At 40.4% G+C, this 18,033-nt stretch overlaps 1 protein-coding gene across 1 annotated transcript in view; it reads left to right on the forward strand.

Annotated features, from left to right (window-relative positions):
• Window positions 1–18,033, forward strand: part of LOC144891202 (testis-specific serine/threonine-protein kinase 2-like) — a 48,081-nt gene that overhangs the window by 8,130 nt on the left and 21,918 nt on the right. Inside the window, exon 2 of the mRNA XM_078773576.1 lies at window positions 4,328–4,748. Coding sequence (XP_078629702.1) covers window positions 4,328–4,748 — 421 coding nt within the window. The remainder of the gene's footprint in view (window positions 1–4,327; window positions 4,749–18,033) is intronic.

The following is an 18,033-nucleotide window of genomic DNA, read 5'->3' on the forward strand; positions in this document are numbered from 1 at the left end:
TCTGGTTGATGTGTTTGTGAAGTAAATGTCAGCTCTTTCACGAGCCTCGATTCAGTATCCAAAAAAAAAAAAAAAAAATCTAAAAGTATGTGATGACCCGGAATCAATCTAGTCACGACACCGAACTGTCTCCAACGAAAGGTACGTGATGACTCAGAATCAATTTAGCCACTACACTGAACGGTCTATCTAAAAGTATGTGATGACTCAGAATCAATCTAGTCACTACACCGAACTCTCCCTATCTAAAGGTATGTGATGACTCGGAATCAATCTCGTCACTACACCGAACTGTCTCTATCTAAAGGTATGTGATGACTCAGAATCAATCTAGTCACTACACCGAACTGTCTCTATCTAAAGGTATGTGATGACCTGCAATCAATCAAGTCACTACACCGAACGCTCTATCCAAAAGTATGTGATGACCCAGAATCAATCCAGTCACGACACCGAACTGTCTCTATCTAAAGGTATGTGATAACTCAGAATCAATCTCGTCACTACACCGAACTCTCCCTATCTAAAAGTATGTGATGACTCAGAATCAATCTAGTCACTACACCAAACTGTCTCTATCTAAAGGTATGTGATGACCTGCAATCAATCAAGTCACTACACCGAACGCTCTATCCAAAAGTATGTGATGACCCAGAATCAATCTAGTCACTACACCGAACGATCTATTTAAAAGTATGTAATGACCCAGAATCAATCTAGTCACTACACCGAATGATCTATTTAAAAGTATGTGACGACTCAGAATCAATCTAGTCACTACACCGAACTCTCTCTATCTAAAGGTATGTGATGACCCAGAATCAATCTAGTCACTACACCGAACTCTCTCTATCTAAAGGTATGTGATGACTCAGAATCAATCTCGTCACAACACCGAACTGTCTCTATCTAAAAGTATGTGACGACTCAGAATCAATCTAGTCACCACACCGAATGCTCTATCTAAAAGTATGTAATGACCCAGAATCAATCTAGTCACTACACCGAACGATCTATTTAAAAGTATGTAATGACCCAGAATCAATCTAGTCACTACACCGAACGCTCTATCTAAAAGTATGTGATGACCCAGAATCAATCTAGTCACTACACCGAACGCTCTATCTAAATGTATGTGATGACCCAGAATCAATCCAGTCACGACACCGAACTGTCACTATCTAAAGGTATGTGATGACTCAGAATCAATCTAGTCACAACACTGAACTGTCTCTATCTAAAAGTATGTAATGACCCAGAATCAATCTAGTCACTACACCGAACGCTCTATCTAAAAGTATGTGATGACCCAGAATCAATCCAGTCACGACACCGAACTGTCACTATCTAAAGGTATGTGATGACTCAGAATCAATCTAGTCACAACACCGAACTGTCTCTATCTAAAAGTATGTGATGAACCAGAATCAATCCAGTCACGACACCGAACTGTCACTATCTAAAGGTATGTGACGACACAGAATCAATCTAGTCACTACACCGAACGATCTATTTAAAAGTATGTGATGACCCAGAAGCAATCTAGTCACTACACCGAACTCTCTCTATCTAAAGGTATGTGATGACCCAGAATCAATCTAGTCACTACACCGAACTCTCTCTATCTAAAGGTATGTGATGACTCAGAATCAATGTAGTCTTCCACAATCTTCCACATGCGAAATTTGCATTTATGTTTATTTAAATTATACAATGGACTACAAAATGTAAATGTTTCATGATATTTGTTATATATCACCTTTGTATATCACCTTTATCTATCAATATTGTTGAAACTAGGGCGTGCCCGTACTATATACAGTATATATCTAAAATTATATCCCCCCCCCACTATTTACATGAAATGGTTTGGTCCATTCGCAAAGCCAAAGCGAACGGCTTGCGAGTACGGTGACCATACCTTGGGAACCACTTGTCCGATTAATTTCAAACCTTGAAAAGGCACATCCTCGGGTCCCCAGCAATATACCTGGCAAGTTTCAAGTATATCGGACCGGTAGTTGTCGAGAAACAGCGGTCGCATACAGACAGACACACACACAGAGATTACTGGAATTATAGATAGACTAGGGCATGCCCGTACTATATATATATCTAAAATTATATCCCCCCCCCCGTCTATTTACATGAAATGGTTTGGTCCATTCGCAAAGCCAAAGCGAACGGCTTGCGAGTACGGTGACAATCCCCCCCCCCCCCCCTCTATTTACATGAAATGGTTTGGTCCATTCGCAAAGCCAAAGCGAACGGCTTGCGAGTACGGTAGAACCCCCCCCCCCCTCTATTTACATGAAATGGTTTGGTCCATTCGCAAAGCCAAAGCGAACGGCGAACGGCTAAATCGCCATAGCTCGGTATGAAAAGGAAAAACATTAATAGCCTACGCAACAACGTGTTCTGTGATTGGCTGCTGGAAGTGCAGTCTTCACTGTCCGGAAGTTCGCATATCGCAGTTACGATGAATCGCAAAGTAGTTTTAATTAGTTTTAAAACATAGTTTAACGCCAACATAGCGCCAACATAGTTTGCCAACGTGAAATAAATGAATACGCTCTCAAATGTGCCGTCCGAGGCAGAGTCTGTTCGCCACGTTCGGCACACGTGATAGCTCGCTGCTCTCTGATTGGTTGAATCGTTTTTTGGACATAGCTCGGTAACTACTTGTCCGATTAATATGAAACCTTGAAAAGGCACATCCTCGGGTCCCCAGCAATATACCTGGCAAGTTTAAAGTATATCGGACCCGTGGTTGTCGAGAAACAGCGGTCACAGACATACAAACATACAAACATACAAACATACAAACAAACAAACAAACATACACACAGAGATTAGTGGAATTATAGATAGACTAGGGCATGCCCGTACTATATCTATATCTAAAATCATATCCCCCCCCCCTCTATTTACATGAAATGGTTTGGTCCAAAGCGAACGGCTTGCGAGTACGGTGACAATCCCCCCCCCCTCTATTTACATGAAATGGTTTGGTCCAAAGCGAACGGCTTCCGGAGTTTGGTAAAGAAATCGCCATGGCGTGCACAAACGCGCAGGAAAGCGAAAGAATCGCAAATTAGTTTTAATTAGTTTTAAAACATAGTTTAACGCCAACATAGTTTGCCAACGTGAAATAAATGAATACGCTCTCAAATGTGCCGTCCGAGGCAGAGTGTGTTCGCCACGTTCGGCACACGCGATAACTCGCTGCTCTCTGATTGGTTGAATCGTTTTTTGGACATAGCTCGGTAAGTACTTGTCCGATTAATTTCAAACCTTGAAAAGGCACATCCTCGGGTCCCCAGCAATATACCTGGCAAGTTTAAAGTATATCGGACCCGTGGTTGTCGAGAAACAGCGGTCACAGACATACAAACATACAAACATACAAACATACAAACAAACAAACAAACATACACACAGAGATTAGTGGAATTATAGATAGACTAGGGCATGCCCGTACTATATCTATATCTAAAATCATATCCCCCCCCCCCCTCTATTTACATGAAATGGTTTGGTCCAAAGCGAACGGCTTGCGAGTACGGTGACAATCCCCCCCCCCTCTATTTACATGAAATGGTTTGGTCCAAAGCGAACGGCTTCCGGAGTTTGGTAAAGAAATCGCCATGGCGTGCACAAACGCGCAGGAAAGCGAAAGAATCGCAAATTAGTTTTAATTAGTTTTAAAACATAGTTTAACGCCAACATAGTTTGCCAACGTGAAATAAATGAATACGCTCTCAAATGTGCCGTCCGAGGCAGAGTGTGTTCGCCACGTTCGGCACACGCGATAACTCGCTGCTCTCTGATTGGTTGAATCGTTTTTTGGACATAGCTCGGTAAGTACTTGTCCGATTAATATGAAACCTTGAAAAGGCACATCCTCGGGTCCCCAGCAATATACCTGGCAAGTTTAAAGTATATCGCACCCGTGGTTGTCGAGAAACAGCGGTCACAGACAAACATACAAACACACATACACACATACACACATACACACATACACACAGAGATTAATGGAATTATAGATAGATGAAGATCAAATAGCTGTATGTTGAAATATGTTGAAAAAGTAAAAACTTTACATGGGGTGTACTTACCTTTTCACGTGACTGTATGTGGTGACTAAATCTGTAGAAAACATTTTCTTGATATCCTCATATTTTCCTTTTGTTCATCAATTCTCTTCTTCATCAACCTCTTCGTATACTTCTTCCTCTTCACTGTATCGAAATATTGATATCCACCGTTCCAGTCCTTCACAGGTGCTGCATCTAATGCTTACCTTGTAATGTTTGCTTCACAGGAACCCATCAAGTAGTCTCCATTGGAAAGTCCTTCTTCGAGAACCTCACATCTTGTCAATGGTTCGACACCCAAATATTATTCACCTGTATGAAATATTTGAGGACACGGAGAACGTGTATATTGTGATGGAGCTTGCACCACAGCATTTACTGACTTTCATGAAGAGAAAAGGACACCTGCCCGAAGAAATGGCTAAACGAATATTCAAGCAACTGTGTCTTGCTCTTGACTATTGTCACACCCTGAACATTGTGCACCGGGATCTGAAGTGTGAAAACGTCCTTCTCGACGAGGACTTGAACGTAAAGTTGTGCGACTTTGGATTTTCCAGGCAATGTAATATCAACGCAAGAGGACATGTCCAATTGTGCAAAACGTTCTGTGGATCGAAAGAGTACATGGCACCAGAGATAACGCAGGTAAGCATTTTCCCTGCAGGTGTACCTGCTAGATCGAGGGTGGCATGAAGTTACTCCTAGCGGTGCCACTTTAAAAATGATGGCATTTACATGGGGATTAGGTAAGCTGATGACGATGCAACCCCGATGTATTTAAGGTGAGTTTTACCTCAGTGCCGGAAAAAATTCCGGCAAGTATGTTGATCTGTTCGTTTGTCTGTCTGTCTGTTCGGTCTGTTTGCAACACTGCGTCTACACCGTTGCACGGAGAATCGCCAAACTTTGCACACATATTGGTCTTGCCCTGGAATAGACTGTGCCCAATTGATGACGTCATCGGTGACGTGGTTCGGCCGCCATCTTGGAAAAACCGAAAAACTTTGCAATTCCACATCTCCAAAAGTCCTGAATAGAAAAACTTGGGACGTGGCTCAATGTAAAGAACTCTCCACGGGGAATAAAATATGTTAATGATGACATCATCGGTCACGTGGTTCGGCCGCCATATTTGTCCTAAATGGCCGATAAAAAGTACATTCCGGCAAGTCCTCGGTCTCTGACCGATTTTTCATCTGTTTGTTTCTTGCCGGAAAAAATTTCCGGCAAGTATGTTGATCTGTTCGTTTGTCTGTCTGTTTGTTACTTGCCGGAAAAGATTCCGGCAAGTATGTTGATCTGTTTGTTTGTTTGTTACTTGCCGGAAAAATTTTCCGGCAAGTATGTTGATCTGTTCGTTTGTTACTTGCCGGAAAAGATTCCGGCAAGTATGTTGATCTGTTCGTTTGTTACTTGCCGGAAAAGATTCCGGCAAGTATGTTGATCTGTTCGTTTGTTTGTCTGTTTGTCTGTCTGTCTGTTTGTCTGTTTGTCTGTCTGTTTGCAGCACTGCGTCTACACCGTTGCACGGAGAATCGCCAAACTTTGCACACATATTGGTCTTGCCCTGGAATAGACTGTGCCCAATTGATGACGTCATCGGTGACGTGGTTCGGCCGCCATCTTGGAAAAACCGAAAAACTTTGCACCTCTATATCTCCGAAAGTACTGAACAGAAAAAATGGAGACATGGCTCATTGTAAAGAACTCTCCATGGGGAATAAAATATGTTAATGATGACGTCATATGTCACGTGGTCGGCCGCCATCTTGGAAAAACGGCAAAAATTTGCACCACTATACTGTATCTCCAAAAGTGCTGAACAGAAAAAATTGAGACATGGCTCATTGTAAAGAACTCTCCATGGGGAATAAAATATGTTAACGATGACGTCATATGTCACGTGGTCGGCCGCCATCTTGGAAAAACGGCAAAAATTTGCACCACTATATCTCCAAAAGTGCTGAACAGAAAAAATTGAGACATGGCTCATTGTAAAGAACTCTCCATGGGGAATAAAATATGTTAATGATGACGTCATCAGTCACGTGGTCGGCCGCCATCTTGGAAAAACGGCAAAACTTTGCACCACGATATCTCCAAAAGTGCTGAACAGAAAAAATTGAGACATGGCTCATTGTAAAGAACGCTCCATGGGGAATAAAATATGTTAATGATGACGTCATCAGTCACGTGGTCGGCCGCCATCTTGGAAAAACCGAAAAACCTAGCACCTCCATATCTCCGAAAGTGCTGAATAGAAAAAATGGAGACATGGCTCATTGTCAAGAACTCTCCATGTGGAATAAAATATGTTAATGATGACGTCATCGGTCACGTGGTGCGGCCGCCATCTTGGAAAAACGGGAAAAAAATCACCTCCATATCTCCGAAAGTGCTGAATAGAAAAAATTGAGACATGGCTCATTGGAAAGAACTCTCCATGGGGAATAAAATATGTTAATGATGACGTCATCGGTCACGTGGTTCGGCCGCCATCTTGGAAAATCCGAAAAACGTTGCACCTCTATCTCCAAAAGTGCTGAACAGAAAAAATTGAGACATGGCTCATTGGAAAGAACTCTCCAGGGGGAATAAAATATGTTAATGATGATGTCATCGGTCAGGTGGTTCAGCCGCCATATTTGTCCTAAATGGCCAATAAAAAAGTAAATTCCGGCAAGTCCTCGGTCTCTGACCGATTTTTCATCTGTTTGTCTGTCTGTCTGTTTGTCTGTTTGTCTGTCTGTTTGCAGCACTGCGTCTACACCGTTGCACGGAGCATCGCCAAACTTTGCACACATATTGGTCTTGCCCTGGAATAGACTGTGCCCAATTGATGACGTCATCGGTGACGTGGTTCGGCCGCCATCTTGGAAAAACCGAAAAATTTTGCACCTCTATATCTCCGAAAGTACTGTACAGAAAAAATTGAGACATGGCTCATTGTAAAGAACTCTCCATGGGGAATAAAACATGTTAATGATGACGTCATCGGTCACGTGGTGCGGCCGCCATCTTGGAAAATCCGAAAAACTTTGCACCTCCATATCTCCGAAGGTGCTGAATAGAAAAAATTGAGACATGGCTCATTGGAAAGAACTCTCCATGGGGAATAAAATATGTTAATGATGATGTCATCGGTCAGGTGGTTCAGCCGCCATATTTGTCCTAAATGGCCGATAAAAAAGTAAATTCCGGCAAGTCCTCGGTCTCTGACCGATTTTTCATTCATTACTTGCCGGAAAAAATTCCGGCAAGTATGTTGATCTGTTCGTTTGTCTGTCTGTCTGTTTGTCTGTTTGTCTGTCTGTCTGTTTGCAGCACTGCGTCTACACCGTTGCACGGAGAATCGCCAAACTTTGCACACATATTCGTCTTGCCCTGGAATAGACTGTGCCCAATTTATGACGTCATCGGTCACGTGGTTCGGCCGCCATCTTGGAAAAACCGAAAAACTTTGCACCTCCATATCTCCGAAAGTACTGAATAGAAAAAATTGAGACATGGCTCATTGTGAAGAACTCTCCATGGGGAATAAAATGTGTTAATGATGACGTCATCAGTCACGTGGTCGGCCGCCATCTTGGAAAAACGGCAAAGCTTTGCACCTCCATATCTCTGAAAGTACTGAATATAAAAAATTGAGACATGGCTCATTGTAAAGAACTCTCCATGGCGAATAAAATATGTTAATGATGACGTCATATGTCACGTGGTCGGCCGCCATCTTGGAAAAACGGCAAAATTTTGCACCACTATATCTCCAAAAGTGCTGAACAGAAAAAATTGAGACATGGCTCATTGTAAAGAACTCTCCATGGGGAATAAAATATGTTAATGATGACGTCATCAGTCGCGTGGTCGGCCGCCATCTTGGAATAACCGAAAAACCTAGCACCTCCATATCTCCGAAAGTGCTGAATAGAAAAAATTGAGACATGGCTCATTGTCAAGAACTCTCCATGTGGAATAAAATATGTTAATGATGACGTCATCGGTCACGTGGTGCGGCCGCCATCTTGGAAAAACGGGAAAAAAAATCACCTCCATATCTCCGAAAGTGCTGAATAGAAAAAATTGAGACATGGCTCATTGGAAAGAACTCTCCAGGGGGAATAAAATATGTTAATGATGACGTCATCGGTCACGTGGTTCGGCCGCCATCTTGGAAAATCCGAAAAACGTTGCACCTCTATCTCCAAAAGTGCTGAACAGAAAAAATTGAGACATGGCTCATTGGAAAGAACTCTCCAGGGGGAATAAAATATGTTAATGATGATGTCATCGGTCAGGTGGTTCAGCCGCCATATTTGTCCTAAATGGCCGATAAAAAAGTAAATTCCGGCAAGTCCTCGGTCTCTGATCTGTCTTTTTGCAGCACTGCGTCTACACCGTTGCACGTAGAATCGCCAAACTTTGCACACATATTGGTCTTGCCCTGGAATAGACTGTGCCCAATTGATGACGTCATCGGTGACGTGGTTCGGCCGCCATCTTGGAAAAACCGAAAAACCTTGCACTTCTGTATCTCCGAAAGTACTGAACAGAAAAAATTGAGACATGGCTCATTGTAAAGAACTCTCCATGGGGAATAAAATATGTTAATGATGACATCATCAGTCACGTGGTCGGCCGCCATCTTGGAAAAACGGCAAAACTTTGCACCACAAAATCTTCAAAAGTGCTGAACAGAAAAAATTGAGACATGGCTCATTGTAAAGAACTCTCCATGGGGAATAAAATATGTTAATGATGACATCATCAGTCACGTGGTCGGCCGCCATCTTGGAAAAACGGCAAAACTTTGCACCACGAAATCTCCAAAAGTGCTGATCAGAAAAAATTGAGACATGGCTCATTGTAAAGAACTCTCCATGGGGAATAAAATTTGTTAATGATGACGTCATATGTCAGGTGGTTCGGCCGCCATCTTGGAAAAACCGAAAAATTTTGCACCTCTATATCTCTGAATGTGCTGAATAGAAAAAATTGAGACATGGCTCATTGTAAAGAACTCTCCATGGGGAATAAAATATGTTAATGATGATGCCATCGGTCACGTGGTCGGCCGCCATCTTGGAAAAACGGCAAAACTTTGCACCACTATATCTCCAAAAGTGCTGAACAGAAAAAATTGAGACATGGCTCATTGTAAAGAACTCTCCATGGGGAATAGAATATGTTAATGATGACGTCACCAGTCACGTGGTTCGGCCGCCATCTTGGAAAAACCGAAAAACTTTGCACCTCCATATCTCCGAAAGTACTGAATAGAAAAAATTGAGACATGGCTCATTGTAAAGAACTCTCCATGGGGAATAAAATATGTTAATGATGATATCATCGGTCACGTGGTTCGGCCGTCATCTTGGAAAAACCGAAAAACTTAGCACCTCTATGTGTCCAAAAGTGCTGAATAGAAAAAATTGAGACATGGCTCATTGTAAAGAATCATCCATGGGGAATAAAATATGTTAATGATGACGTCATCGGTCACGTGGTTCAGCCGCCATCTTGGAAAAACCAAAAAGCCTTGCACCTCGATATCTCCAAAAGTGCTGAATAGAAAAAATTGAGACATGGCTCATTGTAAAGAACTCTCCATGGGGAATAAAATATGTTAATGATGACGTCATAGGTGCCTCCCTTATGACGTCATAATTACATTTAACTCTGCAATATAACAGATGTTCTCAGCTTCATCAGTCGTAATTTCTTTGTAATCGTTGATCCAAACACCACTCATTTTGGTATTTAACTAAAAACAAGTCACATCCAGGAATCAAGATCGACCTGACAAAGAACAATACTAGAGATACTTTCTGACCAGTTTCAGCCATTCTAGAATGTCATTGAACTTTCAACTGAGTCGATTGAATGTTATGAAGGCTGTGTCCACTAGCACTGAGGAGAAAATCAAAGGTTGTGAAGAGTAAGATCACACAAGTGCATTATATGCAAGATGAGATACTATCTTTAATACAGATGCTCAGAACACATGTGCACAACATACTACTCTGTACCAGAAATGTGAAATGTGATATTGAGTGTATGTCAAAACCATATTCTGATTTCCCACCGAACTAAAATCACCATGCTGGACGTGTAAAATGTAAATCACATGATGTAAAATCACAAATGATGTAAAATCACACTCATTTTCAGGTATTTTAACAAAGGGTAGTCAACATTGTACAACACTAATCAAGTCACATACAGTATAGTATCACACCAGAGGTCATTGGTGTTACAAGATTCAGATGACGAGATCATTCACTGGTCATGATTGACACCATTGGGTTTAGCAGTTCTAGAGAATTTGATATAGCTTCTGATGAAGAAGTGTATCCAATTTGAAGTGTTGCTGTTCATGTATTTTGAACTCATCTTTCCAGAGACAACCATTCAACCTTTATTGGATCACATACAGATTGATAGACTTGTGACTGTCTCACTGGAGGAAGTTCACATGTATCAATATTTAATTACTGATGTTAATTACAATCAGGTAAATATTTGATAATGTAGCTCTGTCTGGGCTAAGATATGTAATGTACTGTTTGAAATCATAGTATGCTGTCATATATGTCATGCTTGCGGAGAATATCTGCTATAACAACTTACAACGACATCAATTATGTCTCATGAACCATTCATGTACACTCTGTGGTGACAAAAGTCATGTCATGATCAGAATAGTACGTATCATGCACGTCCATGTGAACTAGTTCCGGTTCATTTTTATTGAAATATATGTGATCTATCATTGTACCTCTATCTGTTGTTGCCTGGTTAATACATTGTTTGAATCCATAGCGTTGCATGAGCTTTGTCAACTCTGTTTGTCTTTCGTTTGTCAAATCATCATTGAAGTCACCAAGTATGATTGTTGGCACATGTAACGGCATCAAATCAAGAAGACTACTTAGTTGTAGCAAGAAGGTTTTCATTGGGAATGATGGTTTCCTATAAACTACAGCAACAACAAAACGTGATTTCTGCGTTTCTAAAACTATCGCTTTTGACTCCAATCCTTTCACAGATATCAGTTCTAGTTCTTTAGGTTGCAGATCAGTCAGTGCACATATCATCACTCCGTGCAAATTACCATGATCATGCATGCTTGGAATATTTTGTCTGAAAACTGTATATCCATATTTCTCAGCAAATTCATCAACATTATGATCATCTGTCAGATAGGTTTCAGTGAAACACATAACATCTGTTTCAGCTAAAATTTGATTTTCTCTATGACTCATCAGGTCTGCTAATTTCTCTAGGAAATAATGGATATTTAAGTGACCCACTGTTATCCAGTCAGGTTTGTGCAAGGTCAAAAGATTTAACTCTTCCATTGACAATGTATTAACACGCATTTCATTAATTTCATGTTCCAATTTATCATTAGCTTTTATTCCAGCTGAATCAAAGTCAAGTATATGCAAACCAAGCAGAGTCTTCACTCGACTGAATGCCACATATGCTTGTCCTTTTCCAAATCGTTTTGCACCCTTCATGCTGACAACAATTTCATCCACTGTGAGACTCTGACACTTATGAATTGTTACTGCCCAAGCCAGTGTAAGCGGGAATTGTCTTCTGGAGATTTGCGCTGCCTTCCTGTTTCCTTTTTCAAATTTCCCTTCGTGTCTTTTGATTGGAACTGCATTGGGATATCGGTCTTTCCACTGACTTCCAGAAATAGCACTTGTACCTACATTTTCGTTGTCAAATTTCACCAGAACTATAGCAACTCCTTTGTTTGTATTTTCTATGATACTTTCAACAGTTCCAATTACACCATTAACAAGTCCATCTCCAGTATCCACATTATATGTGAGCATCACTCGTGCACCAATTGCCAAAATGAGAGTCGTATGAAGACCAGCAGTTTCAGAACGTTTCTGTGAAGTTGGTATTCTTTCCAAATTTAGTTGTCCTGTGCTGTCCGTTTTGTCATCTGATGCATGAATGTAAATACGCTGTTTAGGACTTGGTGCAAGTTTCTCCAATTTTGCCATATTCCTGTCATCAACATCACAGTTGAATGCAAATACGTGGAGTACATCGTGTGGGTAATTTGGATCATCTAAACTGATTTCTCTAGATTTCAATACATCCAGATCTCTATTTGTACATTTCCCAACTCTAACACGGCAAAGCAATTCTGCAAATGCACAGTCATCTTTCTGACGCATAACTTCATCCAACTCATGTATTTTGAACTCTTCTTTCCAGAGACAACCATTCAACCTTTCGACTGGATCACGTACAGGTTGATATATTTGTGACTGTCTCACTGGAGGAAGTTGATACAAATCTCCAACTGCAAGAATACACACATTACCAAAATATATTGAATCTCCAGTAACTCCTTTAATTTCCTCTAGACGCTTGTGGATGTTCAACAACATATCTGATCCAACCATGGAAATTTCATCAATGATAACCAAGTGCAGATGTTCCAGCTTGGATCGTAGAGAATTCAGTTTCTCAAATGACAGATGGTCACCTTCTTTCCCATACTTAGTTGTTCGGAGAAGCAGCGCTGAGTGAACGGTCATTCCTCCAATATTAAATGCAGCAACTCCTGTAGGAGCAGTCAACAACACCGTGACATCTGTTGGTTTTATCCCACCTGACAGTGCTAACAACTTTCTAGTGTCTGAATGTATCAGTTTTATCACATGACTTTTTCCAACACCACCAGGACCACTCAAGAAAAGTCTGTATGGTTTTACAGTTTTACCCTGTTTCATTGCTATTACGGCAGCTTTGCACCACTGTCTGTGATAAAAAACGATCTCTGACTGTTTCACATTGAGTCTACGAATCATTTTTCGATATTCTGAGGGTGACATAAGCTCTCGGTCAGCTTCAGCTTGATAACGTGCTACAAGTTCTGATGTCTGGATACATTTTGGCCATTCAATCATGTTGGCATTTGCATCAAGGTCTTCCTGGTCAATATCCCTCTCCACATCAATGTCTTCATTTATATCTTGCAAATTGTTATGCTCAGCACCGGGTGCAATGTTTGCCCATGCGTGTTCCGGTGGTCCATATTCTGCATGATCATGCATAGCTTGATCGATTAGTTCCAAATTTTGTGTGAATTTTGCCTCATTTTCACATATGGCATCGGCAACGGCAAAATAATGAGAAGCATAATCAGGAAAGCCTGCAGTCAGATCAACATCCTCATTTCTCCATGGTAAATATAGCATCAGTTTTGCTCGATAGAAGTTACTGGAGTCTTTTTCAAAACTAAACTTTCTAAATCGAATTACTGCTTCACATCGACGTTTATGCATTGTTCCTTTGCCATCTTTCAACTTGATGTACTTCGGGAGTCTATCTCTGTCAGCTAATCCTGCCTGTTCTTGATCCATTTCTAATACCACAGGAACACTGTCATCTATCTCTTCACCTCTGTCACAATGACTAACCGTATAATTGGCAGCAAAATCAGCAAGGCACAGGTTTTCCAATATGTTAGGCCTTGAAGCATATCTTATGATGATGTTACTTTGGAATATATCCTCATCTCCATCATCCAGATCATCAAGCTCTTTTTGTGGTTTCAGCACAGCTGATCGTTCTGTTTTTGCATCAGTATTGACAAACAACACCTGTCTACTGAATTTCTTCATTGGCATTGACAAAATTCGATACACAGCTTCTTGTGCACTTACTTCACGATGGTTCAAGAATACTGATCCCACACGTCTCAACATTGTTTTGATGTCCTGATCTTTGTATTCTTTGCACACTTGTTTCAATAGCTCTCCTACACCTTTTTCATTCTTGGTCATGTAAGCAGCTACATACATAACACATGCATATGCATCAACAATGAACTGGATATCAATGTTTGCTTGCCATGCTTTCAATACAGTAGGATTGTATGGATTAACATTAACTTCAGAAGGGTTTCTCCTCAGCAGTATATGTTTGCCTTTCTCAGAAACTGGCAACGCATTTGCATAAAGTTCTTCTGGTACATTCGCCATATCCAACAGTTTTGTCATACTAACATTCTTTGGGGTACTTTCATCGGACAATACCTCTTTCACTTTGCTGAGAACACACTTGGCACTTTCCTTGACCAGTTTTGAATTTTGTTCATCTGGTTCTCTGGCAATGATAGTTCTTGAACTCGGTGGTTTTGGGTATTTGAATCGACAACAACCCTTTTTTCTACAGTAAGACGAGTGACTATGGACTTGCAACCTTTCAACTAATGTGTGTAGCACAGGATCATCATCTGGCAGAGCACAAGATACATGTTTGTCCATGAAAGATGCAACAGCTTCATCAGATGCAACATCTAATTTTGGTGCATTTTTTACCCAAAGTAATGTGTGAGCATGAGGAGATCCACGAGCTTGAAATTCTATACGGATTACATAGTCAACAATCTCACCTAGCGGATGAGCATTCGATTTCAGTACATCTCTGAACAAAAGCTCTAATCTGTATTGAAACTGGCGTGCAGCAGTGACAGGGTTTGATCTCAACCACATTGATCTATCTGCAAATGACATAATTTTCACATCATCGTCACTCAGTATTGTACCATACTGTCGAGCTATTGTTTGAATTACATCAGGCCATTGCATGTCGGCAGCAGATACTGTGAAAAACCATGTAGGATTACCTACTTGTCGAACCATGGCGAGTACATCATAAAATACAGTTTGAAAGTAGGCCTGTGTCCCTCTAACATTCTTCAGGATTCTATATGCATGGTCAGATTGTATAAGTCTACTCATGTGTTCAACACTTTTCACCATACCAGCTGTGAGTCTTTTGCCACGAAAGTGTTTGCCACTAGCTCTACGAAACATGAAGTGATTGATATCACTCTGAACTTGTTTGCTTTCAGTAGCATATTGTGCACTAAGGAGATATTCAATTGATTTCGCAAATCGTCCATCTACATCAAGTAGTCTTTGGTTGAAGTATTTTCGTGGAGTTAAATGAATTGGTCGATCAGTTGTCAGTGCATTTGATCCATCTGGATATTTATCTGGATGTGACAATTCCTCAAAATTAGGATCACTCAGAAGTGGCATTGGCTTCTCGTTATCTCCTGGTGCAACACTTATCAATTTGTTTACTAATTCTGGATTTTCATTCATCATGCTGGTTTCATATGGCAAGCCGCAAACTTTAGAAGCTTCTTCAAAAGCATGCTCATCTTCAGCAACTAGTTCCTCATCAGAGTCATCACTTTCTGTGTTTTCCTTAGTCACAGTTGTCTTTCCATCACACGTTTCAGTCTCCAAAGATGATGCCACTCTACTCGTGTCAGACATATTAACATGTTTTTCAAGCACTTCGTCATTTGACAAGGATACACTTGTACCATCGCATACAGAGTATGGCTCAAACACAACATAGTGAGATTGACCAATCAATCCAAGATGAAATTCCTTATCACTGTGATATCTGGAACATACAGTGTGCATGGTAGAGCTTGACGTTGCATGAACCTAAACAGTGAATGAAAACATATCTGCCAGTGCCTGTAGTGTTACGTGGTCTCCCCATTGATTTCCATATTGAACTTCATCAATGTACCTTATCCATTGCAACTCTCTTTGTGTTTCGATATCCTGTATTTCCCTGATAGCTCTATCATGTTCCGTTGGTTGCTCAGTATCAGCATTAGACAAATTTTCTGTTGCTATCCTGGCTGATATAAAGTCACGATAATTCTCAGCATTTGTGCTCATGAAATCAGCAACTTGTTCACGCAACAAAACTGGGTTACATGTAGTCACTCCTAGCCTGTCAAGGTGGTAACAAACAGAATAGAACATACAATTGCCATCACGTGGAACGTCAACAATATTCATCCTGTTTTTCCTAGCTAAGACATTCAACTTTGCATAGTCTGTCTGACAATGTTGTGGCAGATCTGACATTGATACATCAATCACAAATGTTGGTTGCTTTTCTTCTGAACAGCCCTGTGCTACACTTTCTGAACTATGGTCAGTAGAGCCAGGTGTTGATTGTGTTTCACACGAACTTTGTTTTCGTTTCTTCAAGCTAGGATCATCACAGCTAATTGCTTGCCAAAGCTCAACGTCATCATGTGCAGCATCACAGGCCCAGTTTTCATTGATTTCAATATTTGTGTAATGAGGGTTGTCTAACTTTAACCTGCGCAAAGCATTCAAAACTCTATCAGCATGTACATAATCATACATATAATGAGAGGAATGTTTCAGACTCCGTTTCAACTTCATGGGCACTATCTGTGATTCAGATGGCAATCGTGGGAACAGTTTACAAACAGCATCTAATTTTGATGGCACGTTAACTGCAGGACCATGTATACCATGTTGTTTTCCTCTTGGTAAACCAACCATTTTCATGAATGGGATTCTTTGCGATATCAATCTTAGTTCCAGCGCATTTAGGTCTTTCAGTTCACGTGGCTGTTGTTGTAGCGACAAGTTATTAGCCTTTGATTGTGCAGGCATTTTTCCTGTCTTCAGAGTCAAATCACATGTTCTACATATCCACTCTTGGCCATCATGCGACTTTAATCTATATGAAAGTACATCATTGAACAAACTGCTGGAACACTTCTTGTATCTATCTTCATTCAAGTGTATAACTGTCATTCTGTACATTAAACGGTGACATGAACAACATATATAATTTGCAGAATCCTTAACATTTTTCAAAAACTCTGAAATCACTGTTTCATTTTCTGGGATTATGTTATTCTTCACTTCTCTAATGATTCTCATTGATTTTTTCACATTTTCCTGCCTCAGTTTTCTCTTCTCTGGTGTTTCATTCTCACGAATGTGTTGCATTGAACTTTTCACTGTTCTCTGTCTTTTAACTCTCTTCTCTGTTGTTTCATTTTCCCTTGATTCTGTATGTTTCTCTTGATCTGTGTTCTGCCTCAGTTTTCTCTTCTCTGTTGTTTCGTTTTCCCTTGATTCTGTGTGTTTCTCTTGATCTGTGTTCTGCCTCAGTTTTCTATTCTCTGGTGTTTCGTTTTCCCTTGATTCTGTATGTTTCTCTTGATCTGTGTTCTGCCTCAGTTTTCTATTCTCTGGTGTTTCGTTTTCCCTTGATTCTGTATGTTTCTCTTGATCTGTGTTCTGCCTCAGTTTTCTCTTCTCTGTTGTTTCGTTTTCCCTTGATTCTGTATGTTTCTCTTGATCTGTGTTCTGCCTCAGTTTTCTCTTCTCTGGTGTTTCATTCTCACGAATGTGTTGCATTGAACTTTTCACTGTTCTCTGTCTTTTAACTCTCTTCTCTGTTGTTTCGTTTTCCCTTGATTCTGTATGTTTCTCTTGATCTGTGTTCTGCCTCAGTTTTCTCTTCTCTGGTGTTTCATTCTCACGAATGTGTTGCATTGAACTTTTCACTGTTCTCTGTCTTTTAACTCTCTTCTCTGTTGTTTCATTTTCCCTTGATTCTGTATGTTTCTCTTGATCTGTGTTCTGCCTCAGTTTTCTCTTCTCTGTTGTTTCGTTTTCCCTTGATTCTGTGTGTTTCTCTTGATCTGTGTTCTGCCTCAGTTTTCTCTTCTCTGTTGTTTCGTTTTCCCTTGATTCTGTATGTTTCTCTTGATCTGTGTTCTGCCTCAGTTTTCTCTTCTCTGGTGTTTCATTCTCACGCGATTTTCTCATTCTTAACTTAGACTCTTCTCTTCTTTGAGCAGTGCTTTTGCCTTTTGGTTTACCCATGATAAACTTCCGAATTTACAAAAAAATTGGAAGATATTTATATCGATGTGTGCTTAAAATGTAATTTGTGCAGTAAATCAACAAAATCAGACTTTATTTAAAGTCGGTTTTTTTCGTAACTTTTCGTTTTTCTTTAAACCTTTTGTTTAGGACAAAGATGATGTGAAATTTGCTATGGATTTTGGTGACTTTTCTCTTTTTGA

Source organism: Myxine glutinosa, chromosome 3 (assembly GCF_964187855.1).
Source record: "Myxine glutinosa chromosome 3, kmMyxGlut1.1, whole genome shotgun sequence".
NCBI lineage: Eukaryota > Metazoa > Chordata > Myxini > Myxiniformes > Myxinidae > Myxine > Myxine glutinosa.